Source organism: Drosophila miranda, chromosome XR, assembly GCF_003369915.1.
Source record: "Drosophila miranda strain MSH22 chromosome XR, D.miranda_PacBio2.1, whole genome shotgun sequence".
NCBI lineage: Eukaryota > Metazoa > Arthropoda > Insecta > Diptera > Drosophilidae > Drosophila > Drosophila miranda.
The window spans coordinates 15,491,713-15,519,712 of NC_046674.1; the positions used below are offsets into that span (position 1 = coordinate 15,491,713).

At 47.1% G+C, this 28,000-nt stretch overlaps 2 protein-coding genes across 5 annotated transcripts; both read left to right on the plus strand.

Annotated features, from left to right (window-relative positions):
- Positions 1 to 174: 174 nt before the first annotated feature.
- LOC108153514 (tensin-1) lies at positions 175 to 27,999 on the plus strand. 4 transcript variants are annotated; one of them, XM_033387371.1, is made up of 7 exons: positions 175 to 718; positions 10,546 to 10,648; positions 19,587 to 19,672; positions 21,780 to 21,882; positions 26,545 to 26,806; positions 26,869 to 27,203; positions 27,273 to 27,995. In XM_033387371.1, exons 3-7 carry the CDS (start codon positions 19,641 to 19,643, stop codon positions 27,483 to 27,485), a joined length of 945 nt encoding a protein of 314 aa, XP_033243262.1. In that variant the 5' UTR covers positions 175 to 718; positions 10,546 to 10,648; positions 19,587 to 19,640; the 3' UTR covers positions 27,486 to 27,995. The 4 variants fall into 4 exon arrangements, with proteins under 4 accessions (XP_033243262.1, XP_033243263.1, XP_017139062.1 ...); XM_033387372.1 differs by lacking the exon at positions 10,546 to 10,648 and having other exon boundaries at positions 175 to 387; positions 513 to 718; XM_017283573.2 differs by lacking the exon at positions 10,546 to 10,648.
- Positions 12,574 to 13,450, plus strand: LOC108153515 (serine protease 3-like). The gene has a single exon (XM_017283574.2). The coding sequence runs from the start codon at positions 12,609 to 12,611 to the stop codon at positions 13,407 to 13,409; it is 801 nt and encodes a 266-aa protein (XP_017139063.1). The 5' UTR covers positions 12,574 to 12,608; the 3' UTR covers positions 13,410 to 13,450.
- Position 28,000: the final 1 nt, after the last annotated feature.

A 28,000-nucleotide genomic window follows, 5' to 3' on the forward strand; every position in this document is an offset into this window, starting at 1 on the left:
AAGTCAACCACCAGTTGAATGTCGAGTAAACAAGTCCTCACTGGAAGTGGATCCACTCCCCTCTCCCGCTCCCCATGCCCATTCCCATGAATGGAATCCAACGCCTGCGCCCTGGTGGATGCCAAGTTTCCTGTGCGAGGACGGCACACACATAAATGCCAGAACATGGGGCCAGAACCAACAGTTCCTTGCGCGCTTTCAACTGAAAAGGTTGGCCCAAAAAGGCGCCTCAGAGCCCAGAAAAGTTTGTCGTTGGGAAACACAATCGACGAGAAATCTGACGAGAAATCCAAGCCCAAACACAACGGCAAAGAGCCATAAAAACTTAACAAATCTGCCAGTTTAGCACGAAAAAGGGCGACGCTTAACTTTTAATGCCACGACGGGGTAATTTTTTTTATTGCCACACTGCTGCTGCTTCTGCTGCTGTTGCGGACCGCGGACTGATAACAGTGATAACAAAGTAGCCAAAGAGCAGTTAGCCAAAGTTTCACACTTTTTTTTCGTGTTAGTCCAGGACCCGGACCAGAACCCCCCAAACTCAAATCAAAAGGCGTAATCGTAAAACGCGGCCAAGTGTTGAAATTTATGAGTTCACAATCGTAATTGAATTTTATGCGAAAACTTGGCAGGGGATTGTCCTCGTCTCCGTCGCGCAATAAAAGAAAACACGCCACGCAAAAGCAGCAAACTTTGCCGCCAAAAAATTGATCCAACGGTGAGTTAAACGAGCAACAAATTTCATTGTTCACATTGTCGTATTTATGGGTGTATTTTCGGTCATAATATACCATCTTTTTTTGGTCAATTTGGGTATGATTTTGTAGCTCTTGGGATACATCAAAGTATCCTCCTGGCGCTGTGTGTGTGTGTGTGTGTGTGTGGGCTCCCTTTGAGTCGTTAACAAACAGCGTTAAAAAGGTCACTGGCCTTGACTTGAATGGGCTGGGGATTATGGGGGATAGGCCTCTGCTCCCGCTGTCTCACAGCCCCACTCCGCTGCCTCGGGGGCTCCTTTCATCTATATAATTATTCAAACAGCGGATGCATTCCCCTGTAACGAGTACCATCCACCTTTTGCCCCCAAAGGTTGACATTTTGTGCGAGGCGCATCAAAATGCACTGCAAACTTTTGCCACGAAACTGCAGTTGCAGTTTTTGGCTCGGTTAAAGTTGCCAGCGGGAGGAATCAACCTATTTTTTGTGCAGGAGCAGTTGTTGAGGGAGACTTCCTGCTAAGCTGTCAACATGTTTGGAGTGAAGTGTTACAGTTTTCTCAAGAGGAAGTTTAAATACTTGGCAGGGGGGAGGAAGTGTTAAAAAGAGCAAGGAATTCCCAAGGATCCCAATTAGGGTGTTCAAGTTTGAAGAGAAAGCATTGCCTACTCTTGGGCGGAGACAATTTCGATTGAAAACTCATTCCAAAGAATGGTTTCCCCCACATTTCGTACTGCACCGCAAAACAGATTTTTAATCCGTTTCACTCCATTGTGGGTTTGGGTTTTACTGCTGCTTTTGGTCCCGCGTCTTAAATGGTATTAATAAAACCTCAACTAAAATTAATGAAACTAAACCTTTAAATAAACTTTGACAAACGCTGGCTTAAGCGTAAATCTCTTCCATAAAAACACTGCACTTAAATGCAGTCCTAAAATAAGATACACAACCGCAGGGGTTCCAGCCCCATCACCGCTCCTGCTCCTGCTCCTGCTTCCGCCTCAGCCCTCGCTTATCCTTGAAAGCCAACCGTCGCCAAGGAAATGTCAAGCGTGGTTTGCGTTTGCTGCCTGCCCTCGCAGGAGCTGCTGCAGTCGCCACTTCCGCAGCGGCGACAGGTGCTGCCTGTCAGCTGCATTCAAACGGCGAATTCCATTCCCCCACCCGCACCCCCACCCGCTCCCCCCAGCCCACAGCTTTCACCCCCTCGTTGGCCGTGTCAAGTTAATCAGCAAGCCAGGGTTTCCGAGCTTTTTTTTTCCGTGGTTTTCCAGCTTTTAGTCGTACCCTTGAAGAGGATAGTCTGGTTTACGGAAAATAGAAAGGGAATAATTTTTGATCCCAGAAAGGTATAAATATTCGTCATTGCAGCTCAGTTGGAATATTAATAAACGTCTGTGTGTTCCTCAGAAGAAAGCAAAACCCTTTCAGACCTTTCCCTGCTCACGCAGAGTAAGTCATATCACATAGTCATCGTACGATCGAATCGCATTCCAGGATATCAAAGCCCTCGACCACCAAGGCGAGCCTTCTCTCTCCTCTTTTTTTTGTTTGTTTGCTTGCGCGGCCAATGGCAAAAAATTTCACGCCCGCCACGAAAACTTTTCATTTTCAACGAGCAGCCCGCATAGAAAACGGGAGCGTTAATAAGGTATAAAAAAAAGGGGGAAACCGGAACAGCACCTCGAAAAAACGAGAGAAAGGAGCGTCATAAAACTGAAGCTTGTTTGTTTTAGATTCTGCTGTGTTTTTGTACTCCATTCCACTACACTCCACTCTCTGGTCTCTCCTTCCGCAGTGTTAACACTTTTATTTGGCCAAGTTTGCTGCTGCTGCTGCTGCTGCTTTCGCTCTTGGCAATGACTTTGGGCCTGGCTTCTCGAGTGGCTAAAGACAACACTAGCACAGCAGTCGAGTCGCTTTTAAACGAGTTTCTTGACGGCAGCTCCCAGGAGCTACCGAGTAAGCGGCTTCCCGTCTTTTATTCAACTTCACCCACACACATGAGGGCCTCCTCCTACGGCTCCTACGGCTGGCTGCATGTGCTATAATTCACACTCCCACAAGCGGCGACAAGCGGTACAGCGAAAGGCTTTTAGGAAAACAGTCTCTAGCTATTTTTTCTCTCTCTGTCCTTTCGCTGGCCCACCTGCTGTTTGGTTGTAGCCACCAGCGTTGTTGCCCCAGCATCGCGTTGACATTTTCATTCATCGTCTTGGCAACCGTAATTAAAATCGTTTTAATTTACTTTTGCCTCGCACACACACGCACGCACACACATACATATGGGAGGAGGGACTCACACACTCACTTGAGGCTGGGAGGAGACGAAAGGAAAGTGTAGCATACTTATCAGCGCTCTCTTCAGCGCTGGGTCCTGGTTTATGTTTATCGACTTTTGTTTAGTCGCTGTTGTTTCTGTTGCTGCTGGTGATACTGCTGCTGCTGCTGCCGCTGTTATTATTTCAGTCTCTGCCCGGCGGCAGTGGTTCCCCTGCCATCATCTGCCTCTCCGTCCGCCTACTCCTTTGCTCATTATGTGGGCGTGCAAATTGCTGCATATTCATTTACCGTTATCTCTTTCTTGTCAAGTAAAACACACATTTTAGTACAACAACAGCTGCTTCCACTGCTGGGGCCTAGCCACGCCTCCTGCCAAATGCTTCGAGGGAGTGGAGAGTGCTTACCATTTTCATCATGCCCCTGCCAACATTTCCGACTCCACTCCACTCCCCTACCATTCCCTTCCTTTCCACCAAGCGTCACTGTGTTCTTAATAACATAAACTTCTTTTCTCTGAGCGCCCAAGTTGAGTTAATGAAGAATTTCCATGACGATGTCGTTGCCCGCCCAGGAGAGAGAGAGAGAGAGAGACAGAAAGAGTCTTATATCCCTTTTGATATCACTCCCAGGCAGTCAGGGGGACAAGCAGCAGCCACCACCACCGCCACCTGCCTTGGCTCATTATATTGCGCTTGTTGCCAGGAGCAACAGCCAAGAACAAATTTTCCAGTCTCTCATCGCTTGAGTTGACTTGAAGCGTATTAATTTTGCTCATAAAATGATTCCCGATAAGATTTGATCTGTGTTTGCCCGCCCCGCCTCGACCGAGAGTGGCTCTATAGAAATCTGTCTGCCTTTTGAAGTACCAAAAGACTGTGCACTTGCCAGTGCTGTCTTGAAGAGCAGAGGGGCGTAGAGGGATGTAGAGGCAGGGAGGCTTTGCGTGGGGAGATGGAGTGGAGTCACCTTTGTAATGAAAACTCTGCGAGTCGGGTAAGCCGCTTAAAATTGCCGAGTTATGTCTGCATATGAGTGAAATCTCACCGGCTTAGTGGGGTCCCAACCCGATATCAAAACACTTCATTCAGCCTCCTGCAGCCTGGCAACATTCTGGCCAAAAATTATTGTTAAACGTTGCCCGAAACATGCTCACAGCGCAACTCTTACCACCATCATGGCACAGCCTCCTGGTGCTCACACACACACACACAGGCCACTGCACAGCCACATGCGTGATTCTCCTTTGCAGGCTTGTATCCGTGTGAGATACACCCACACACAGTGAATATTTTGGAACAGGCGCTCAGCAATTGTTAGAGGGAGTACCAACAGCAGCAGTCGCAGCAGTCGCAGCAGTCGAATGGAATACGCACTTCACACACACACGCACACACAAATACCAATACCAGCGTACGAGTACACACGGTGCAGAATACAGCACACTTAAACATGCACATAATGCACGGACACCGACACAGACACAGACACAGATACAGATACAAACAAACACCACTAAACAGGCACACAAAATCGTCGTGAAAGTTGCGCAGCGCAAAATAGCGAAAAAGCCGAGCAAAGTAAGACACTTTTTTCTTCTTTTTTTTGTTGGTTAAGAGGGAGGTGGGCGGGGAACAGGCGCAGGGATAGACGCAGGGCAGGGGGCCCATCAAGTTGGGCTGGTTGAACGACGATGAACGAGGGCAAACACAAACGAGATAAACAAGAAAAGAAAAACAGGTTTCGGGGCTGGTGGAAGCTGCAGATACCCTAACATGTGCAATCTTTCTATGGAAGATATGTATAGGATTTTGATGAAACTCTTTCGACAGGCATTTGCTTATCTTCAAAAGCAAAGACCGACCTCTTTATGATACTGGGATGTGATGCTTTCTTGGCTTTATTTGGTCTATGGTCTGTCCAAAGGAACATTTTACTTCACTGCTCTAAACACTCTGCTAAACCAAACCAAACTCTTTGAAGGGTATAACAAAACACCAGAAGAACCAGAAGAGCGAAGAGCAGAGAGCAGCTGGGCTGCTGCGTCAGACATTGAAACAGTTTTCAGCCTTTTGTATATGAGTGTATGCGTGTATGCGTGTGTGTGAGTGTGGCTCATAAAATGGTCGCGGCTTGCAGTTGAAACCTTTCTTTCGCCTTTTCGCCCCTTCGCTCTGCCCTTCTGTTGTTAATTTTGCAACTTTTGGCGCGCACGTATAATAAAGTTGATAAAGCCGCCAAGACGAATGACGATGCTTTGAAGATTTTGTATTTGGCAGGACCCTAAAAGTAGGCAATTATATTTTGCATATACTATACATACATGCATACATATATGCTTTGTGTGTTCTTTGGCGTTTCGGTGGGGGGTGTTTCGGGGGAGATATGTGTGTGATCCATGCAACAATGCCACAGACCTCTCTGCCTCCTCTAAAAATGTAATGAAGGAACTCCCCAACTGTCTGTCGTCTGCCTTTCAGTTAAGGCTGGAAAAAAGCGTGTCAAATAACTGGGCCACCACGACAGAGACAGAACGAAATGGATAGAAACAGCAGGAGCGAAAGAGGACGACGACGAGAGAGAAGGGGAATGAAAGTGGCAAAGACCACATCTGGCTGCCTAAGCGTTGGCCATAAAACAAACGAGCCCTCGACATGAGTTCGTCATTTGTTAGCGGGAAATTTTAAAGCAGGACGAGGAAAAACGACAGAAGGAGCAATTTATGAAAAGCTTTAGAGCAGGAGACAAATATTTTGGAGTCTTATATGTACACATCCACATAGACACACACATAAACTATGCACTCGAAATTTCTGGCTGATTGCAACACCAAAACAATGGCATGCCATAAAGGGAGAGGGTTCCCAGAGAGCAGCAGGAGCAGGAGCAGGAGCAGGAGCAGGAGTGCAAGGTGAGGCAGGAGCGTAGGATACACCCGCCCATAGTCTGGGGCCGTAAAATGCAAAATGTAACACAAAGTAAAAGGACTCGGGGACCCAGGGATCGTGTGTCTGTGTGTGCCTGCCATTGCAATTTGGAGCAGAGCAGGCGTTGCCTTCACCCCGTTTTTATGATCCTTGTAATTAATGCATACCTTAAGGATATGTCACGAGACAGAATATAAAATGGCCAAAGATAAACTGAAGCTGAAGCTAAAGTGACTCCAAGGAGCAAAAGTCTGACCCCAAGTCCCAGCTGCAACAAAGAAAATCAAAGGGAAATCTAGTTTGGAAAATTATGCAAAGTACAGGTCATCCCAGGTACGAGTATCTAAGTATGTGTGCTTGTAGAGGCCACTCTGTCACTGACATTTTAATAACTTTCTCGTGTTTATGGTATGCTGCTCTTCTATGGCCAACATTTTTGTACGAGTATCTCAGATCTTAAACGTAAATTGCTTTGCATTTCATTGTAGGACTACGAGTACGAGAACAAGTACGAGTACGAGCACGAGTAAGTGCGAATGGGAAATTGAGAAGGCGGAGAGAGGACTCGCGGTGACGGCGGGGCTTCACTGCTCGAGTGCTGCCAAAAAGTCAACGAACAATAAGTCTTAAAGTCATGCCAGGACTACTAACTTGTCCGGACTGCCTCCTGCTGCCCCTCTCCGACTGACTGACTGACTTATGCACTATGCATGCAGTTGAGTTGCCAACTCTTTTCTCTCTCTCCCTCTCGCCGGATGCCTTGTGGGGCATGCTGTGTGGAGCAGGCTGGGCGGGCAACACAAAACAAATGTAACTACGAAATTTAACTAACATTTTTCCACTCTGACATGCCATGGGCCCGCCGTTGCACAGCAGGCGCTACGCTTTTTGGGTGCAGCAGCAAAGAAAGGCTTCACAGATAACTAGGGGAATAGGTACCCCCGGTACTTCTACTTCTACGGTATTCAGCATTCGTTTGAGGCATCAACTTTTTCTGCCATTCGTTTGTGTTTTCCCTTTTTGATTGCAGTTGCTGTTGCTGTTGTCCTTCACACTTGGCTGCATCTGGGGGCACGAATAACTTCTGTTACACTCGACACTGCAGCACGGCTCTTCCTATTTTCCTTTTTCCCCTCGTCTTTTTTTATGTATAAACGCTAGCCCCCAGGCGGTGGGAAAGTGCAGCATCAGAGAGGCACAGAGAAACTGCAGCGAAAGAGAAGGAGAGAATGCAGCAACTGAGAGAGAGAGAGATAGGGAGAGAATGAGACGGGATTTTTCCCTAATTCGCTTTAATGCAATGACATTAATCTATGAGCCAGAGTTCGGGCCACAGCTCCATCTCTGCCGCTCCTATTTCATTCAAAAGAGTCACAGCCCCCGCATTCATTTATTCACTCGGGACTCAGTTTGGCATTCACACGCCTCGTCGCGCTGGCACTTAAGTAATTTCAACTTGCAAACAAATACCCCAACCCCTCCCCCCCCAGAACTCTCTCTCTCTGGCCAAATCTCTTTCTCTGGTGTGACCCTCTCTCTGGGAGGCATGGGGCAAATGTCAAAGTAGTTGTAGTAGTTAGTAGTGTCAAAGCCGGCGCGTTCTTTTCTCGCTGGCTTTTTTCACTGCTTTTAGTGCGATGGCGAGGGCAGGGGCGGTGGCGGGGGCGACGAAACAAACGAAAAGTTTGCGCTCAACCAAATTGTAAGCCACAAGGAATGCAGTCAAGTAAAGTTTCCTTCCCTCTTAAATTACTGACTTAATTATAAAACATGAACGCTGGCAGCAGCACGAGCCAGAGCCAGAGCCACAGCCACAGCCAGAGACCCAGCAAGAGCTTGGCCAGAAGCAGCAGCATCCTCCAAGTAGTTGGCATTGCAGTTGCAAGTAATTTACATAAATAACTCGACGAGAGTATTAACATGAAGGTTACAAATCGTTATGGTCCCCCATCCCTAAGACTACGCTCCCTCTCTCTCACTCTCACTCTCCGTCTCCTTTGACTCTGTCTGTCGTTGAGCCATAAAATGTTAAATGGCATTTAAACTGTTGACTTTTAGATAAGAACCGGGTCAAATGTGGCTTGACCTGGAAAATATGCATGTGCGAGATGCAGTGCGTGGATGTGGCGGTATATTCAATTGTTACGCTGGAGCTTTCTCCTGCATGTCCTGCCGCCTGTCGCCTGCCGCCTGCCTCCTGCATTTCTCTCTCGAGGTGTCTCCCTCTGGAGAGCCTTAGTGTCGCTGCATGTTGACAAGCTTAGCAACCGTCAGCTGCAACTTGCAGCAATTCCTCATCACACACACACACATGTGCCCGCCTTCTGGTGCGGCATGACTGCCGAGATTCTTGAGGTTTGAGGTTCCCAGCTGCCTCATGTGCAACTGACATTTTTCAAACATGTTGTGGGATTTCCCCCACGAGAACGAGCACGATCCCCTTTCCATCGTCCAACATTGACTTTGACTTGTTTCGTGTTAATTTTCCGAAGGGGAAAACTCTACCCACATATCCCTCAGACAGAGAGGAGTACACACCCCTAACCTCAGAGAAAAGAGAGAAGTCGGAGTCGGAGTCGGAGTTGGAGTCCTCCCTACTGATAACTCATCAAGTTCTCATATCCTTTTGGCTTTGCGAGAATGTGGGATATGGGATGGGGGCCAGGATGCCAGTGAAGCGTTTTTAATGTGTTTATAAATATGCTGGCCCCAGACTACAGACAGGCCATCCTCCACAACTGTAGTTTATAAAATTCTTGTCCCTTTTGAAGCTCTCCAAATTGACCCCTTGGCCGTTGCTGTTGTCGTTGTCGTTGTCGTTCATGTGTCTTCCGGGCTCCTGTGCCTGTGCGACGAGCATATCCCGGACATCCTGGGAGGCCCTGATGGGGAGGATTCGGTATGTGTTTGTTGGGGAAGCTTGTCGCCTCTTCGGTTGAGACTTATGGGAGAGAGATTCACAAGAGACAGGCAGCGATAGCGATACATGAGACAGGGAAAGGAGACAGAAACGGTGACTGGAAGAGGCACAAGAGACGGGAGGGAGGCGAAGGCTAAACGGATGCCCCTCTGATGTGGCGGTTTATCAACAATGCCACGCCCCTTGCGGCTTATGGCTAAATGTGAAAATTAATGCAAGCTCTTGGAAGAGGCGAGGCGTTTGCTGATATTGAAATTAGTCGAGATGCCACAGGAGCTGCCAGTGCCGCCTGTCCGTCCAGCAGAGATAAGGCGTGCCCGGGTATGGCATTTAATGAAATCGTTAACCCGTACAAATTTGCATAAACGGGTATCCCGAGGAAACGGGGAAAGGGGGAAAGGGATCCCAGCATCAACATCAGCATCAGTGTCAGTGTCAGTGGCAAATATTTGAACTATGGGCAGGCATAATTGCTATTTGATTGCCGAAAGTGAAAGGTGAAAGGCTGTGTTCCGGTGGCAAAGCTAAATGAATCTCATGGCGGGGCGAATAAATCACTTGGGGTGGCTTACGAAGTACGAGTAAGTATACCCTGAATTAATTTGAATGATTAAGTATGTTGCGGTGAATAGAGAATAGTTTTTCCTCCTTCGATATCCTATCAATGTCACCGCATCATCATCATCACGAAAGTTCTGCCATCCAATCAGCCCTCAGCCAAGGGTCTTTCCTCCCCTATTGTGCCAGTGTCTCCCCTCGAACAAAGAGCTTTCCACCCGCCGCTTCTTATATTTTCAATTTGATGCCTAAGCCTGCTTAGGGCTTTTGGGGAAGAGGCAGAAATGAAACCATATTAGTATTTTGGCCTGTCATTTTATTGAAGCAACAAAAATTATAATTTCGTCAATAGAATGGGAGTGCGGGTTCTGTTCCGGGTCCTGGGCCTTGTAAGCCCCGTGGCAACAACAAAAGCTAGGAACCCGGTCCCGAACCCGAACCCGAACCCGAGCCCTGGGAGGACTCGCATTGAATGCGTCTGGATTTCAATTTGTGTTTTTTGGTCAGGATTTGCACTTCGTCAGCGCCCTTGCCCTTCCCTTCCACTTCCCCTTTCCTTTTGTTGGTTAATAATCAAACGCATTCGTTTGGGGATGATGTAAATGTGCCTGTGGCTTAGACCCCATCTACACCTCCTGCCCTGCTGGTCTCCGCTTCCTGGCTATTGATACTTTGGGATTGCCCTTCGGTTATTTAACTTTTTCGTAGACATGTGATATCCTCCATGTGGGGGCGTTCGTCCATTAGCGCCCTGCATGGAATCCTTCCGCTGCTCTGCTGCTCGGCTGCTTGTTTGCCAGTGTTGAGTAATTGGATTAGATTACTTCTGAATTTTTATATTTTTTTTGGTTTTTTTTTACCTGCCACAGCCCTCCCGCCGGGGCACTGTCAAGCCTGATTGATTGATGGATGGATCTTGCGGCATTGTCAATATGCTTTTTACGGCCCCTGTCATCCCATCTTCCTTCCTAAGTTTATATTAAATTTCCTTTTAATGGCCCACGCAGAAAAAAAAAACAACTTTGCCGCCGGATGTGGGAAAATGTATCAATACATCGAAATGTATATGTATATGTATATAAAATATATATAGGTGTATTGATACAGCTGCTATTGCCTCCTTTTTTTATCGCTTCTTTTCAGCAAAGAGCGAAGGACCGCCGGAGCCGGAGCCGGAGCAGACTATAATAATTTTCTGCATCATATCTGCAGGGCTATTAAATTCACATAAAATTTTCAGCGGCATGTGAGTAGTATTTTTCTCACGCATTCATGCCGCACTATACCCTCGAGGCTGCCACTGCCCCTGCCACTGCCACTGCCACTGCCACCTCGCCAAGAGCTGCAACCAATGGAAAAATCATAAAAATTTATGATTGCAATAATCTGGCTTTCCACGAAACTTGTTCGTTGTTTTTCGCTGGCTTGTTTTTTTTTATGCGGAAGCGCAATTGGGTTTTGCGAGGAAGTGAACGAGATATGGCTCAGAGGAACTGACACGAAAAATTATGAAATAAAAATAAAAAGGGTAGTGACAGTAGAGCATCGCTGGCACCACTGCGTATACGGAATGGGTATATTTTAATGATACGAGCACTCGTTGTCGGCCTTGACCGCCTGATTGGCAAGCGAAATGCAGATAGCATGGAAATTGCTAAACAAAATGGTTATGACAAAATCGATAAAAGGCTCCTCAAGGCCATGGCCAGGGACAAGAGAAGGAGGAGGAGAGGAAGAATGTGATGGGACCCATTACAACTTTGGGACTGAAACCCAACAAAGACACAACAAGACTTGCTGTGGCTTATCGTGTTCCGTCCGATCTGCGTTGAGTTATCAACGATATGCTTAATTTAGTTACAACAGAAAGCCCATAGAAAGCCCCTCTCATCCCCACCCTCCGAAAAGGGTCCCTTGGCAAGTGTAATAATTTGTTGTTATTATCTCCTGGTGGAGGAGACCGGGACCCCAAAAGACAATGCCGTTCGCATTGGCCCAGTTCCAAGGGCGCGCCAGGAGTAGGCTTCCTCTGCATGTGGCATTCATCTACTGCTCTATGCGATTGTGTGTGTTCGTGTGCCACGGAGAGGCAACATAATGAGCGCATTACATGCCATGTGGCACTTGGGCCTATCAGCCATCCGATGTGCTCAGCACTTGGCGGTTTGCCTGCGTCGAACGCATAAATTTCAAGGACATAAGACTGCCTCAGAGACCGAATGGATGGCAGCGGAGTAGAGTGGGAAATTCGAAAAACATGGCCAAAGAACATGCGAAGCGCGAAAAATAAATTGACAGCCCGAAGGTATGCAACGCTTTTTTGCGCAGTCTATGACCTACATGGGAGCGCAGTGTCTGGTTGGGGGTTGGGGCAACAGTGGGAGCGGCAGTTGTCGAAGGCAAGGCAAGGCCATGCCACGCCACGAATATACATGTGTACCACATTTCCACTAATTATTTATGGAGTTTGTCAGCGAAACCTTTCCTCTCATTTCCCGTAGATATGTATTTTCATTTAAGGTTGTTCGTTCTCCTTTTGAATAGAATTTTATTTTCAATTCGTAAATTCGTAAATTCGTAAATTCGGTTTATCCACCGGTTTATAATCATTCAGAAATTTAATTCTACTCGTATTAAATTAATGCTCTAGCATTATGGCAGCTCTCTGTTCAGCATTCCATTTGCTTAATAATGATAATAGTGATAATTTATTAAAAAGAGCGCTTGTCTCTGTCTCTTTCCCATCCAGGACGGGACTGGGATCGGAGGGGACGACGGACAACGGACGGACGGGGACTGCACTCCGGTAATGTCATTAATTGCGTACGCATGCATTTTTGATGCATTCGGCTGCGAAAATCAATTAAACGTAAAATAAACGACACAAAATGCACACGAATTGAACAACCTGTGCATCGAGGCATTTAAAACAAATGTTTTTGTTAAAGGTACTCAAAATGTTGCAACCCCGATATGAGAATTTGTGTTGCCTCGACTTAAAATCGAAGAAGTTCTGCACAAAAATAACCACTTATTGAAAGTCGAAAAATCATTCATCAGTACACGTGTCTTGTCATTGCACCCATTCCAAATTTGGTATGGAATGTGGTATTTTAATAGAAAAACGGACAAATGCTGATAAGAAAGAACAGTATATAAGGCAGTCGCACCTGAACTTAAGCTTAAGTCAGTTTTGAATCGTCAAAATGGTAATCTTTCTGTGTCTTCTGGTGGCACAACTATTTATTGCTGGAGAATCCAACCAGCTGCAGCGTATCGCCAATGGAGAGCTGGCCAAAGAAGGACAATTTCCATACCTTGTTGGACTTGTATTCGGACCCAAGGCTTTAGCTTTATCTTCTTTAGATCGCTACAGTGTGTGCGGTGGCAGCATTATATCCAATGAATGGATACTTACGGCTGCTCATTGCACTACAGGATTGCCAAAGGAGGTAAAGATATTCTATGGCTCTACCCAGAAGGAAAATGCAAAAGTTGAAACAGTGCAGGGGTCTAACATTCATCGACATCCGAGGTACAGAATAATATTTCATAATAATTACCGTCACGATGTGGCCCTGATTCGCACTCCCGCGGTTAAGTTCAATGATCGAATTCAAAGCATTCCCCTGCCATCACCCAGAGACGGTAGAAGGTCGATTAGACCGGGTCAGTCAGTCATTTCCGCCGGATGGGGTGCACAACATATAAAAGGAGATTCAGTGGATCGTTTGAATTGGGTCGCACTAGAGATCGGCGATATATCTGAGTGCGTAAGCATATACGGAAATTTGAAAGGCGCATTGTGTGTTCGCACCGACAAGAAAAGATCCACCTGCAAAGGAGACTCTGGTGGACCGCTGGTGCTAGAAGACGAGCAGAAATTGGTCGGAATCGTCTCATTTGGATCTACTATAGGATGTGATTTGGGTTACCCCGTCGTATATACGGATGTTATCTCCTACCTGGACTGGATTGAGTCTGTCTCTGGTGTAACACCTGAGTAAACCTTATATTCCATCCCTAAATAAATATAATGTGCATTCCATTCCCGATTTTCTTGTGGTCTACACACAACCCTCTTCTATGGAAAATGAATCGAAAAAGAAATGGAGAACGCTTATATGAAAATTGCTGCCCTGTGACGTGTGCGCAATTTCCGCTGCCAGAGGGGTAAGGGGCCGTGGGGCCGTGGGGCCGTGGGGCCAGTGCCGGCAGCAACTACTATGCCGGGTCCGGGGTCATTCATCCTGCAAAGTGGCGACACACCAAAGCCATAGCCAGCAACCGAGCGACCGAGGCGGAGGTGGAGGCGGAGGCAGAGGCATAGCCAAAGCGCCGGCCCCGAAATGACTAATGGGGCAAAGGGGCAAAGAAACCAGAGAGCAGGCAGAAAGGAGAAGAAAGGACCGGCTCGGGCCTCTGGCCACTGGCAATATGCAAAATTCGTAATTTGCTCTGGCAGACAGGACACCCAATCGCCTCCTGCGACCGCGCCCGTGCCCGCTCCCACTACGACTACGACTGCCCCTTGGGGCAGTTGTCGCATTCACTTTGCCCCTGCAACGTTCGACTATTTTTATGACCAAATGGCGTTTTATTGCCGTCGACTTCTGTCGATTTCTGGTCCATATATCGCATACATATAGTCCCAAGTTTGCCAGCCTCGAATATGGGACAGGACTCTGTCTCCCGTCTGTTCCTTGGGCTCATCACGGGACTAGTGCCAAACAAGTTGACATTCTTCCCTTATTGGTGTTCGTTCGGCATCCCCTATCGATTTTCTGTTGTTTGGGGCTAACCAAATCGCCGCCTTAAGCTGTCCAAGAATCCATTCCTCCACTCTTACTCCACTCCCTCTTCCATTTATCTTTTGGGGGAGGCTGTGGCTCCACTGCCTTCGATTCGTTCAGAATAGGGTGTGAGGCTTTGGCAAAACGTTTCAATTGATTTGAACATTTATTGCTTCTGGGTTCACGTCATGGGACACTGCCCAGACATTCAACGAAAGGTAGTCGAACTATTTCGTTGTTGTTGCCGCTCTGCTGCATGGGAAATAGTTTTTTTTTCGTCTTCCTCCAGCTGCTGCTGCTGATGCTGCTGCTGCTTTTAAATTCCAGCCAAGGTACAGAAATCAATGGGAATTTTCTTTTCTTTATTGGCATCTTGGCAGGATCTGGTTCAGGTTTACATACCGCGTACTCTAGTTGGTGAGTGTATGCTGGTTTTGGAAGCGTTTCGGAGACTTTAAAGTCCCCTCAGACATTCGTTTGTTTACCTCTACTAGATGTGATTTCTCCTCTGAAAACCGAGAAAAAGTGTGTGGAATCGAGAGTTTAGAGCATTTGAAACTTTGCCTTGGAACTGCTGCATATTTAGAGACTGTATCTACCGATAGTCAACGTGATCTTGCAACCAAAATATAGAAAAGAAGTTATTAAATAGTAGTTTTTTATAGGCACTTTCAATTACTCGATTCTAATGATCTTCTAAAAGTTTTTTCGCACCATCCCCCCTGTGGGTGGGTATCTAACAGTCGAGAAATATACAAATTTACACTTTTTCCTCTTCTCTGTGTCTTTGGTCTCCCACTTTTTCCGTTTCTATGTCGGCCAATTGCATAAGAATTTCCAAATCAATTCGCGTTGCTTTGCTTTGCTTTGCATATTTGCTTTTCTTTAGTTCAATTTTTGCCTTTTCCAGCATAAATTAAGCATTCAAATGCTTAAATGTTTAAATTTTTAGCTTTCCGACTTCGTTCTGCAAAAAATACCAGAAATATTTCCCTTTTCAGCTTCTCTGATAGACATGTGATCTCCTTCGTTTTTGGAGTATGAAAATTTCGAATTTCGCATAACAGAAACATAATCATTGTTCTGTTTATTGCTGGCAACAATTCAGGACTTTAATTGCAGCCGAAAAGCATTGCGAAAACTAATTAAAATTCTTTTTATTTTGCCCTGGCACCGCTTTGCATATTCAAATCATTAAAGAAAAATATGCACAGCAACAAAAGCAGCAATTTTTTGTAATTTGGCTCAACTCAACACCTTTTCCGACGAGGGGATGATGGTTGCTGTTGCCTTCCATGAGAGGCGGCAACGTGTTGGCATTTGGTTTCTTTTTCTTTTTTTTTTCAGCTCTGTGCCCCGCAGCAGAAAACAAAAAAAAAAAACAAGAAAAAACAATTTCAAAATTCACATAATGAACTCAAAGCCGCGAAGAGGGTGGGAGAGGGTGGAAGAGGGTGCAAAATACAGCCGAACCGACCGTCAGCCATGCTCAAAGCCTGGCCAAAATGGCATGCCAGTTGGCAGTAAGCGAGAAATAATTATTTGCCGTGCTAAGCGAACATTTTTCACCCGAACTGGGGGCCTTGCTCCGCCTTTGGCTGGGGCTGTGCTGGCTAGGAAAAGGCGTAACAGCCACAGCAAAACACAAATATGTTAAACAACTGCCTGATACCGCAACACCGGCAAACAACACACAAAACATAGCAAGTAAAAGTGTTTTGTCCACCGCCCAACTCCCCCACACTTTGGGACCCCGCTCTTACGAGTAATGTTGTCATTTTGGGGCCACTTTTGTGATTTACCTGTGCCTGCGTGCTGTTCCCATTTTGCATGGAAATTTGTTGTCTAATTTATGTGATCCGAACGCTCTTTCACACTCCACAGTACAACTCTCTCTCTCTCTCTCGCTGTCCCTGTAATTTATGAAATTGCCATCAGTCCGTGCTCTCACGTTCTCCTCCCCTCTACTCGCGTCTCTCGTCTCTCGTCTCGTCTCTGTTTGACATTATGAATGTTTTTCAATTTTATTTATGACGTAAATTGTTAATAAATGCAGCAGGCCTCAGAACGTGACTCTCGACGTCTTATCGTTTACTGTCGAATGATTAATGTCTGGCATAAACGAATTGCATTTTAAATAAATTATTACGTATACGCAGCGCGTGGCAGCAGCCGGAGCAGAGGATGAGTGCTAATGAAGCTGCTGGCTATTTGGAAAAAAAACGAAAGAGATGAGAGAGAAAAAGAATCCCTGCTTAAAGGAGCCGCAGATGAAAAGGGGGTGAAGGGGTGTACAGGGTATGTGTGCTTGGGGAAAACTTAGTCGGCAGGAAAACTCTTTCTTGCTTGCAGCAACAGCAAAAGCGGCAGCGGCAGCGGAGGCTTGATTAAAATTTCATTAACAAAGAGCGTGAAAAACTTGCGGCATACTTTAAGACTATGTGTGTGTGAGAAATCTGCGGTGCCACAAACACACACGCATACACACTCATGCATGTTGGCCATGTTGTCGGCACATAAAACGCTTTGCTTGTTTCGAGGCTGCCCGAGTTTTTTTTTTCCCCGGCTTTTTCGCCTGAACGCTTCGTTTGTTTGCCAACTGGCGATGGAGTCTCCGACTCCTATGCTGCTCCAGGCTCCTGCCTCCTGCCTCCTCAAGGATGCCCCCCTCGAAGCAGCCTGTGTTTGTGTGTGTTTGTGTGTGTGCGGGAGTACCTCTTAAATTGCTTGTTTATGTTTGCCCGCGTTTCCTGCCAGCCTCCCATCCTGCCTTGCCACATGCGGCAATCACTTGAAAATTCTCATATGATTTTGATTTCTTTTAATTTGAAGAACATCTCCTGCTGTCTGATGGCCCTGGCTCTTGTTTGCTTTTTCTTCTGTGCAAATATTTTCGTTAAGGCTTCTTGATTTTATTCTGGAATTGTTATTATTTGCTGCTCACTTAAGCAAATTGAGAATTCGCAAATATTTAATGAGTCAGCAGCAGGAAAACATCCTGTTGCAGCAGCAGCTTACACGCACCTCAATAAAACCGGTAATTATGGCCAGAATAAAGTGGAAACTGACTGCGAAATCTTGAGCGTCTTTTCCCCAGGAGCAGGGGCATACCTGAGAGCTGCAGCTTCAGCTCCAGCCTCAGCTCCAGCTTCAGCTCCTGGCTGGCTGGCAAACAATCGCCTTAACTGCATGCCATAATTATAATGCCAGCATCAGCGTTAATTCTCTCCTCCTGCCATGATTGTTGCACTGGGAGAATGTTCTGGCAGTTATTTTGCTGTGCGCTCTACGCGTTATATTTGCTGCATAATTTCTCGCAGTTTGGCATTGGCCCGCTCTGACATTCTCTTAGCCGCGCTAATCCTTTGGCCGGCCCAACCTCACACCCCAAAGGCATGTCAAGCATTTAATTACTGGCCATCAGCACGGCTTAAAAGTGACCCACTCCGCTCAGCCATTTTTCGCTATCCCTTCTCAGCGGGGAATCCGCTTCGTTAAAATAATATTAAGCCAGCGAAGAGGATCAAGTATTCATCAGCGAAGGGGCTTGTCCTTTTTGCTTTTTGCTTTCTGCCATTTTCATATACCTTTTTTCTCTGTTTTTTAAGAAATGTTACGCAGAATATTTTCAGATATTTTTTTGACATTTTAATGAAAATATTTTGCGCAGGCACGCAGCATTTTTTGATGGGAGGGGGAGCAAAAAAGGGGTGCAAAATAATGGCAAAAAGCAAAAGCAAATGCAGGAGGCGGCAAAAGGGATTCTAGATTTGTTTAACCAGGATTCGTTTCTGTCTGTCTGGCTCTGCGTTTGGGCCTCGATTGGTCTTGCAGGACCAGGACTCTGCTCCACCTTCCACCCCCCCTTGGTCCTGCGAATTGTCGAGAGAGTCGTTAAATTGTTTTCATTATCCTTGTAAGCCCCGCCAGCGAACCGTGCCGAAGGACAGGGAACCCGAGGTAATAGCACACTCTCCCTTTCCCTTTCCCTCTCTCGCTCGCCGTCCCTCTCTTTCTGGCAATTAAAACCGCAATGCAAATGAGCTGTGCTTAATGCGTACAGCCCTGTCTGCTGTGTGCGTGACTTTGTGGGTGTGGGTGTGGGTGTGGGTGTGTGTATCGCACAGTGCCCTCAAATAGTTTGCGGTCTGCTGTGGTGGGAGGCAGGGAACAAATTTAATTGCACTGCTGGGAGCCAGAGTTTCGCTTAATTTTTTCGTTGTTCTCGTTTTGAAAAACGCTTAGGCCGCATCCCCATATATCCCCATACATCCCCGTATGCAACAGAAAAAAGCAAAAAACAGAATTGGATTTGTTGTTTTCCTGTTGTTGAGGGAATTTAGAGGGCTTTCCCCCGTCTAAAAAGGGGTTCTGCATTCAAAAGGGGTATTCTCCATCCATATGGTTTATCCATTTAGAGGGGGTTCTTGTTCTTCCATCCAAAAGCGGGTTCTTCATGGGGTTTCCGCCATTTCAGCTCCATCCAATTGAGCAAACAATCGACACACGATGCATTCTGGACCCCTCTCTTGTCGTCGTTGTCGTGTTTCCGTTTCATTTGTAATTAATTAAATTACTTCCGCTTAAACTGCGCTGCAGACACACAGGAACCAGAGCCACAGCCAGAGCCAGACACAGGAACAGGACCAGAACCAGTACCAGTACCAGTACTAGGTCCCAGCCCGGCGACTTCTCAATTACGCTTCAGTCATCCCACCCAGCCTTGTTTATCCTTCCCAGCCTTAGCTCTATAGCGCCTCTTCCTCCTCCTCCTCCTCCTTCTCCTCCTCATGCTGCCGCTGCTGCTCGACTCGACTCCTTAGACTCTGCGAAGTAATTAAGAAGACATTTCACCCGGGCATCCTTTAATCTGTGCGTTTTATTTGCGGCATGGCATCGTCTTCTTGTTTACTTCATTGCGTCCACCAGCCACCGCTGGGGATGGCCTCTAATCTGGCTTCGTACTGGGATCGGTCACTCCGCGTGGACACGATGCCATCGCTAGTTTTGTCTCCTCCTTCATGGGTGCAATCTTGATGATTTGCTTGGGTTTTGTTTAGTGTCTGTGGCTTGGCGCCTTGTTCCGGCTTCAGCACGGAGCTCCTTTGGCTCCTTCTCCTCCTTCTCCTTCTCCAGCCTGGAGCTGGGCTAGTTCTCTCTTTAATCTGTTGCCAGTGGACTGAACTGGTTGTTGTTTCGTGCCCAGCGTACGCTTGATTAGTCGCCTAATGAGGTGTTGACTATGAACGTCTAATGATTGCTATAGAACAGCAGCCGCCACATCCACATACACACACACATTCTTACATCCCCTACGCAACACACACACACACACACTTGAGCAATGCTTTCGGATTGATTTTAATTAAATCGAACTCTTCTCTCTTGCAGAAGCCCCTCTAATCTTCATTCGTCTGTAAACGTGGCCCACTGAAGGAAGGCTCAATGAAAAGTCTGGTTGCTCCCCCCGGACCAATGTGAGTGCACCAACAGCCCAAAAAAAGAAAAGCAACAAAAGTTATCCACGAATTTGCTTTGAAATGTTCCCTTTCGGTCTATCAAAACAAGTGTGTAAAAAAATATACACATATGTGTACGTATTTTAAAAGCAAAATAGCTCTCGCTTTCCGCCTGAAACTTTCAATGCAAATTTTCGCTGGAAATTAAATTTTAAAATTTGCAAAAAGCAACCGAAAAACATGCTCTAAAAAATCAACAAAATTTTTCCACTCTTTATTTACATGAAATTTGACCCAAAACAAAACGAAATTGGCAAAAAACAAAAACTACAAAAAACTACTCCAACAATCCCCCGACTTCAATCTTATGCGAAAACGAAAATTGGCAACTAATTGGCGAAAAATAAAACAACAAAAAAACCTGCTTTCAACTGCGGAAAATTGGGGAAAATTGTTGGGGTTCGAAATCAAAATTCGAATAAAATGGAATATGCAAAAACCAAAACGAATAAAACAATAATCTGGTTATTTTGTATTCCCAATCACAACAAAAACAACAACAACAACAACAAAAACATCATCATTTTCATCATCATGAAAATCCCTGCGAAAATCCTGCTATTTATGCGCTTTATGCTGGTATGACGTCATGGCTGGTAACCCCTGTGCTGCTCATCCCTCTGCTAACTGCCACCCACACTGCCCCCATCAATACCATCCCCCCTGTTCACCCATCCTCCGCTCTCACTGTCTCTCTCTCTCTTTCTATTCCTATTTATGTGCATTTTTGCGGCTTCTCCCCCAAAAAATTGGTCTCGTCTTTTATGCGTTTTCATTTGGGTTTTCGCTTTCAATCGCTGCCTCGTGCATGCCCCCATCCAATGCATGCCTGCCCCCCGACCACCCTCTGCTATCTGCCCATTTTCATTCCTTTTTTGTTTATGCTTCACGCTTTCCATTTTTGTTTTGCTTTCCCTCCCTCCTCGCCTCTCCCACCGCCCACTTCGTTGCCAATTTCCGCTTGAATTAATTCTGTGTTTAAATCTGCGAATCGTCGTTGTCCTTCGTGCTGCGTCGCCTGCAGTTTACGGGATTGAAGCCGCCAAAGAACCCCTGCGGCTGGAGCACAGACTCACAGACTCTCAGCCACCCACAACCCCACTCCACTTCCATTTGCCACCCACCACCCACCGACCCCACTCTAGTCAAATTTAATAAAGGCCGAAGCCCGAGCTGGAGCCGGAGCCGGAGCTGTCGTCGTTGAAAAGCTTCTCTGGTGGTGAGTGGTGCCAGTGGTGCCGATGTCCTGAATCCTGAATCCTGTGTCCTTTATTTTTGGGGGCGACACGCAGTGCGACAAAAGCCGCCCGCAGCGTTTTTATACGCGCACATAATTCAAAGTGGAAAACACTGCCAAAAGTTAATGCCCAAAAGCAAAGCCGCCGCAATGATAACCAACAATAATTTGGATTATGACCGGACCAGCAGCAGCAGTGGCAGGACCTCCACCACAGGGGGAGCGGTGGCAACAGCAGGAGGAACAGCAGCAACAACCACGATGACAACAGGCAGCAACAACAGGAATGGCAGCACCAGCAGCAGCAACAACTCCTCCCCGACGGCCGACAATTCCAATTCCAACTCAAATTCAAATTCAAATTCCAACTCCAATTCAAACTCTTATTTCAATCGATTCGACAATCGCATTGCCGCCAATTTGGCTGCTGTGCTGACGGGAGCCGGTGCCCGCTTCAGATCCTCCTCCTGCAGCAGCAATCGCCAACAGCAGGCCTCCAGCACCACTCCACGATCCCCGATGCATGTCTCAACCATTAGCAGAGGTAAGCACGGTCATGGTCACGGTCTGGGTCTGGGTGTGGGTCTCGGACTGGCCACGCCCCCATCGCCAGTCACTCTGGGACGTCGTCGGCCACTGCAGCTCTTCACGCACGCCAATCTCAAGTGAGTAGCCCTCGAAACGCGCTTCGTAGTACTCGTAGTAGTTCCCTCGAACCAAAAGCTTTAATCGCCATTCATCAGACAACACACGCACAGATAAATACACTACCCTTTCATGGCTATAAGTATGCCTGATATACGGTTCCCAACAATCTATAATCCCCAGCTGCAATGACAACGAGAAGGTGGCCCAAACGCCCAGCTCCGATGAGGACAACTCACCCACAGAGCTGAACAATTGCAAGCGTCTGACGGACAAGCCTCCTCTGGTAAGTGGTTGAATATTTTGGGTTTAGGATTTGCTTAGGAGATTTCCTCCGAAAAAAAATGTATTACAAATATTTCCCCCATTATCCCATTGAGAAGATCAAACATATTTGATGGCTTTGGCTTTGGATCTGGCATTGGCTTTGACTTTGATAAGGGTGCCATTACTCCGAACCGTTTATTGGTTTTTTGTGCCACTCCTTCAAAGACTTTGGGGCCAAGAATATTTCATATATGTATGTATGTATTCTTTTCTTTTCAGCGCTTTGTTATGAATTATTGGAGGAAAAGTATTCGCTGGTAGAGGAACTTTAGACAACTTTCGGCTACGCGCTAAGCCCTGAGAGAACCCTTGGGTTCTTACAGACCATTTGCTGGATTGCTTGTGGATTTTTCTGGCTCGGGTTTGGGTTTGGTTTCGGGTTCTTTTCTGTGTGTCATAACACGTAAATGTCGAAGAGGAGCTTCCCACATCCCACAGTCCACATCCCGAAATGTTTATCAAATGTTTCGCCCCGCCTGTTCTTTGTCACGTGATGGGCGGCCACGCCTCGGATAGGGGCAGAAAAGTTTTAGCAATGCAAAACTTTAGCCTTTACCAACGTTGACGATGACTTCGACTTGTGTGGCACGTTGTTTTCATAAATTCAACGCCTTAAATATTCATACACGTATACTATATCTTTGAGCATGAGTATGCGTAGGTAGGTAGAGAGAGAGAGAGAGAGAGGCAGAGAGCGAGAGTCTCGGCAGCTGTGCTCAGTCGAGCATAGTCTATGCGATAAGTACGTGAGAGTTTATTCATGCTCGACTCCTGCACTCGACTCTCCTCCTCGTGTGTGTTGTGCCACGCTGCGTATACGTTATGTGTTTGTCTTATTTATGGCAGCAATGCGACTCGACTCGATTGCGCATTATGGTGATTACGTCTGTAAACTAATGGCCGCAACGCAACCTAAATGTCTGCAGACAGAGAATGAGAGCAAGAGGCTGTCGGAGCAGAACTGCAGGACCGTAACGTTACTCGAATCAAATGAAATCAAATCAAATCAAGGCCGAGTCAAACACCAGAAACCAGTGGCAGAAACTGACACAGATACAGATACAGAGAAACTGAAGCAAGAACACAACACTCTGAGAAATTGAAATCGTATATTGGGGCATCGGCACATCGACATCGACGTCGGGGCAACGTATTGAAAGCGAAAAGCAATCAGTTGCCTCTAATGGCAAACCATAAATATTGTCAATAGGAATGCCATGCAAAATGCTTGCCAAGGACACTGCTGCCGATGCTTCTAGTGCTCCTTCTACCCTCTATCCCCGTCTTTCTCCGCCTGACATTTCCCATATGTCGAACCAAAAACACCAAGGAAAAAAAGGGTTCAGTTCAGGCTTTCGCTTTTGGTACGAGTATTTTTCATATTCTTGGCGTGTATCGCCCCTTGTTTTGTCAATAAATCAATTTTGGCTATAAACATTTTTTGCGCCGGCAACAGCAAATAACACGCATACGCCGCACATGGTGGCAGGAGGCAGGCGGCAGGCGGCAGGCATATCCTTTTGTTTTGCATAGTTTTTTTTTTCCACTCTTTGGTTTTCATTTTTCCCTCGTTTTTTTTGTTCCTTTTGTTTTTGTTTTCTGTGGTTCAACATACTGCCTGGCGTGCCCGCCTTCTGCCTGTCAATAACATCATTCTGTTGCTGTTGCAGGGTGCGGCCCGATAAGCAAATTAATTTTTGCTTCCCCCTTGGGGAGGGAGTTGCCAATGGGCGCTGCTGCTGGGTGGGGGTTGGGGGCTTTATATAGAGGGGCGTGATGCTTCCCTAATTGTGCCCAACAGGCAACTTGCCTTCGTTGTCCTTGTCGTCGTAGCAGTCGTCTCTTGCTGCCACTGCCACTGCCACTGCCACTGCTGCTGCTGCTTCTGCTGCTTGGCTGGCTGATTCAATTTCAGATAAGCAAAATAAAGCAGCAGCCAACTGCTGCACATGCGACCGGAGGGGGCAGGGCAAGGGGCAAGGGCAAGGGGCTGAGAGTGGGAGCCAGTCAAGAGTCAAAGACAAATGCGTTGCCACATTATGCAGTTTGCTGTCGGCTGCCGAGTCTGAGTCGCCCGCATATCCTTGCCCCAGCTGCAGTCTCCTGCAGCACTCTTCCTCTGGCCGGAAATGACGCGCTGTCTGTCATGGCTGACTCCACTTCCTCTCCACCCGACTTTCTCCTGGCGGTGATGCATCGATGCTGTTGACTCGACGCCGCTAAATGTTTGTTTAGGAACTGCAACTGCAACTCCGCTACCCCCGCTCCGCTCCGACATTGAGCGACAGCCATCAGTATGCCACATGTGCCATGGCCTGGTTGAGTCCGGGTCTGGGTTCGGGTCCGGGTCGGGTCGGTTCTGATCCTGGTTCTCTCGTCACGCCTACACCAATGTATCATGTATCATGTGTGTGTGTTTTCCTGCACGGAATATATGTATATTTCCAGCTCAAAAGCCATAAATAATATTTTGTGGGACACGCCCCCCGACATACACACACCACACACAACGCCCACAAAAACCAGTTGGTGGATTTGATTTAAACCTGGCCCCCGACCCTTTGGCTCCCCCCTCCTTCGCCTCCTCCCCCCACCCACGAGAACCAGAGATGAGAGATCCGTTTGGCTCCTTAGCCTTTTGCCAGGCTCCAGCTCCAGAGTTTATTAAATTTGCATAAATGTTGAGCATTTTGCGGCAAGTGTTGGTTGCTGTTGGTTTTTTTTTTTGCTTTGTGTGTGTTTCTCTGGGCGGTGTGATGCGTGGGAGCACGTGCTGCCTGTTTCGGGGCACAACATCTGCCACTAATGTCCAGCTCGGTGGCAGTTCATTAAGGCAACAGGCCGTACAAGGCAATTAGTGTTTTGGGGTATTTCTTGGGGAGGCAGCATGGGAACAGCCGCCCTGAGCCCGTAACCCAAACCCAAATCCGAAATGAGCAAAAGCCGAAAAGCAAATAACGAAAAAGAGAAACGATTCGCTCGCTTCCCTCGAAAGTAAACACCTGGTGGAACGATTCATTTCATCATCAGGCATGGGGGGCGCAAATCCAAAAGAAATGAACTCCCACTCTCCGGGAATCCCCCACGAATGTACACACACACAAACAAGGCCGCAAATCAGTGTGCAATGCGCCGTGAAATATGCAAACAATGGAGGGCTTTCGCCCGTAAGCAGCGCCCGAAAGTATGCAGCGCACTTTTTTCCTAAATTATGCAGCAATGGCCAAACAATTGCTGTCAGACTCTCTCGCAGTCGGTACAGCAGAGCAGGTACTACGACTACGACTACTACTACTACTTCTGCTACTACTACGAGGAAGGAAGGAGGATAAAGCCGCCGCCACAGCCACCATCTCATTGTCAATGTCGCCTTAAATTATGCCACACAGAACGACCAAGAGAGAGGGTAGCCGAGGGAAGGTGGAGCGCCTAGACTGTAGTCTAGTTTCGGGGCAGACACAAGAGCATTGTAGCAGAAGAGCCAGGCAGACTTTTTTCAAAGCCACTGACCCCGAAAACGGAGCCGAAGGAGGCACGAGAGGAACACGGATCTCAACATGCGGCGCACAAGTGCATCTGAATTATCGCCGGTCGGCCCTTTGCTGTAGGTTCCAGCCGGAATAAATACCCTTTAACCGGGAAGGGGTATATTCGTGGGTGCCACAGTTGTGGGTGCTACTTTCCAATGAAATTTGTATGTCTGTAGAGTTTGGATGAATTTAATAGAAAGCACAAAGGAAAAGGAGTATTCTTCTCTACAGATCATCCCCTAGTCGATTACTTTCTGCCCCACAAAAGGCCAACCAGCATTCAACACTTGCTCCACATAGTTTTCTATTCTATTCTTCTTCTTGTCGTCTTCTTTTTTTGGCTCATGCTACTGCTGATTTTTGGTCCTGGGCTCTGTGTCCTGCGGCACAATTCCGCCTAGCGTGCCACAGCGGCCGCATCGCCAACGCCTCGCCATTTGCTATGCAACATTTTAGACGGTTGCAATGTGAGCCACACACAATGGGTGGAAAAGAGACAGAGAGCGAGCGCGACTCTCGAGTCTGCCACGAATTTATGCGCCTTTCTCCTCCTTTCCAAGCGCACTTTGCACTCTTTCTTCGTTTCCTGCCACCCCCACTCCTCCCCACTCCTGCCCACTCCCACACTCTGCCACTTTTTCTTCTTGCCTTTGCTACCATCCTCCAGCAGTAATGCCTAGTCCAAGCATCCGTTTCCTGTTTAAGTGCCACCAGCCGAAAGCCGAAAAAAACGAGAGAAAAAGTTTCCTTTTTCGGTGGCGCATTTTGCCAGCATTTTGTCTCGTTGCGGTTCTTGGTAATAAATTCCTTCCTTCTTTTTTTTCGCCCGTCCGCCCACGTCTGTGGCTGCGGGGCACGCCCACGCCCATGCTCTGGCCGCCCTTGACTGCATCCTCTGGCCTGATCCTTGTCGGCTTACAAGGTGTTTAAATTGTAGTTAATTTTGTTGCCACTTGAACGCCTTTTCCTTTGCCTTTGCCTTCGCCTTTGCCATCTATGTACATCTACATCTCCATCGTCTTTGATCCTTCTTTTCGGGGGGGATTGCTTGAAGCTTAAAGCTTAAAGTCGATTTCGATTTCTGTTCACAGGTCAAACGCTTAACTATGGGTCTGCTGCGCCACAACGAGGAGTCCCGCCCACTGGTGGGCAACATGACGCCCTTGAGGGCTCCGCTGGACAGCCAGCCTGTCTACTCGAATGGCTACATCAACGAGGACTCCTACATCGACAGCAAGTTCGGTGACTCGTGCCGTCAGTCCCTCACAGCCATTCCGATGCTGGACAACGTCAATCTGAACGACAACAACGAGTTCAACCTGAAGAAGCGCTATCTGCGAGAGACGAGCAGCGGTAGGAATGGGATATATGAATATCGATAGTGGGGTCCCCAATTCATTGATTTCCCTCTGCAGCCAACTCCAGTCCGAAGATCTTTGCCAATCGCCTGCGAATGAACCAGGGGGCAGCCAGTGGCCAGCGGAGCAGCAGCCTGGCCAACACCCACAGCAATGTCGGTGCCGAGGAGGAGGAGGAGGCTGACCTCAAGGACGCCTGCTGGTATCAGGCGGGCATTTCCCGGGACATTGCCGTGGAGGTGCTGCAGAGCAAGAGTCCGGGTGCGTTTCTGGTGCGCAAGAGCAGCTCAAAGCCGGGATGCTATGCCCTGACACTACGGGTACCCTCGCCCCCAGGACCGAAGATAGCCAACTATATCATTCTAAGATCACCCAGGGGCTACAAGATCAAGGTAAGAATACCTCTATCTTCACTCCTCTCTCCCTCAGAGAGTTCACTCATAGAAACAATCACCCTTCAGGGCTTTCGCAAGGAATTCTCCAGCCTCAAGGCTTTGATCACCCATCATTCGGTGATGCCCGAGCTGCTGCCGGTGCCCCTGGCCATGCCACGGCCCACAAATATCTCCTCATCGCGACGGAATCTCGACGACTTTGATACCTATGATTCGCTGCAAATGCTGCTCAAGTATCTGCGCGCCAAAAACGCCGAGTCGGAGCAGCAGCAGCAGTAGCTAATGGCGGATATCGATCATCTGGTAGCACAAAATTACATTTAAGTTCGAAAGTTCGAAGGGGCGAAAGCAAAACAATTTTGCTGGGCATCGATACCACGAAAATGTGATACTCTCTATGGAAAAGAAAACCACACACACACACAGAAACTGCAAATGAAACGCCTAGCTGATAAATGGTGAAAGTATTTCTAGTTTAGTTTAGTTTTTTTGACTTAAATTAAATTTAATTGATTTATTTTTGAGGTTTGTGTAAAAGAAAAGTGAAAATTGTGAGAAAGCTAACTGAAAAGTAAGAATTAGCCATCATCCATATATTGGCTTGTTGTCCAAGAATTCCCAGAATTCCCAGAATTCCCAGAATTCTAAGGAAAAAGATTCTTTGGTATCACAAGAAAAGAAAGGAATATATATTTGCAATAAAAGCAGGGAATACTTTCTTCTCGAACTTACCAATAGTTTTCCTCCAACATTTTTCCACTGCAAAAAAATTTCAAAAATTAAAAATATATATA

Bases quoted from the DNA above. Each gene is read 5' to 3' on its own strand.
- LOC108153515 (XM_017283574.2), top strand. From the start codon at position 12,609: ATGGTAATCTTTCTGTGTCTTCTGGTGGCACAACTATTTATTGCTGGA.
- LOC108153514 (XM_033387370.1), top strand. From the start codon at position 21,078: ATGCCCAAAAGCAAAGCCGCCGCAATGATAACCAACAATAATTTGGAT. The intron at 21,883-26,544 runs GTAAGTGGTTGA...TTCTGTTCACAG, and splicing joins TGACGGACAAGCCTCCTCTG to GTCAAACGCTTAACTATGGG. The intron at 27,204-27,272 runs GTAAGAATACCT...ATCACCCTTCAG, and splicing joins CCAGGGGCTACAAGATCAAG to GGCTTTCGCAAGGAATTCTC.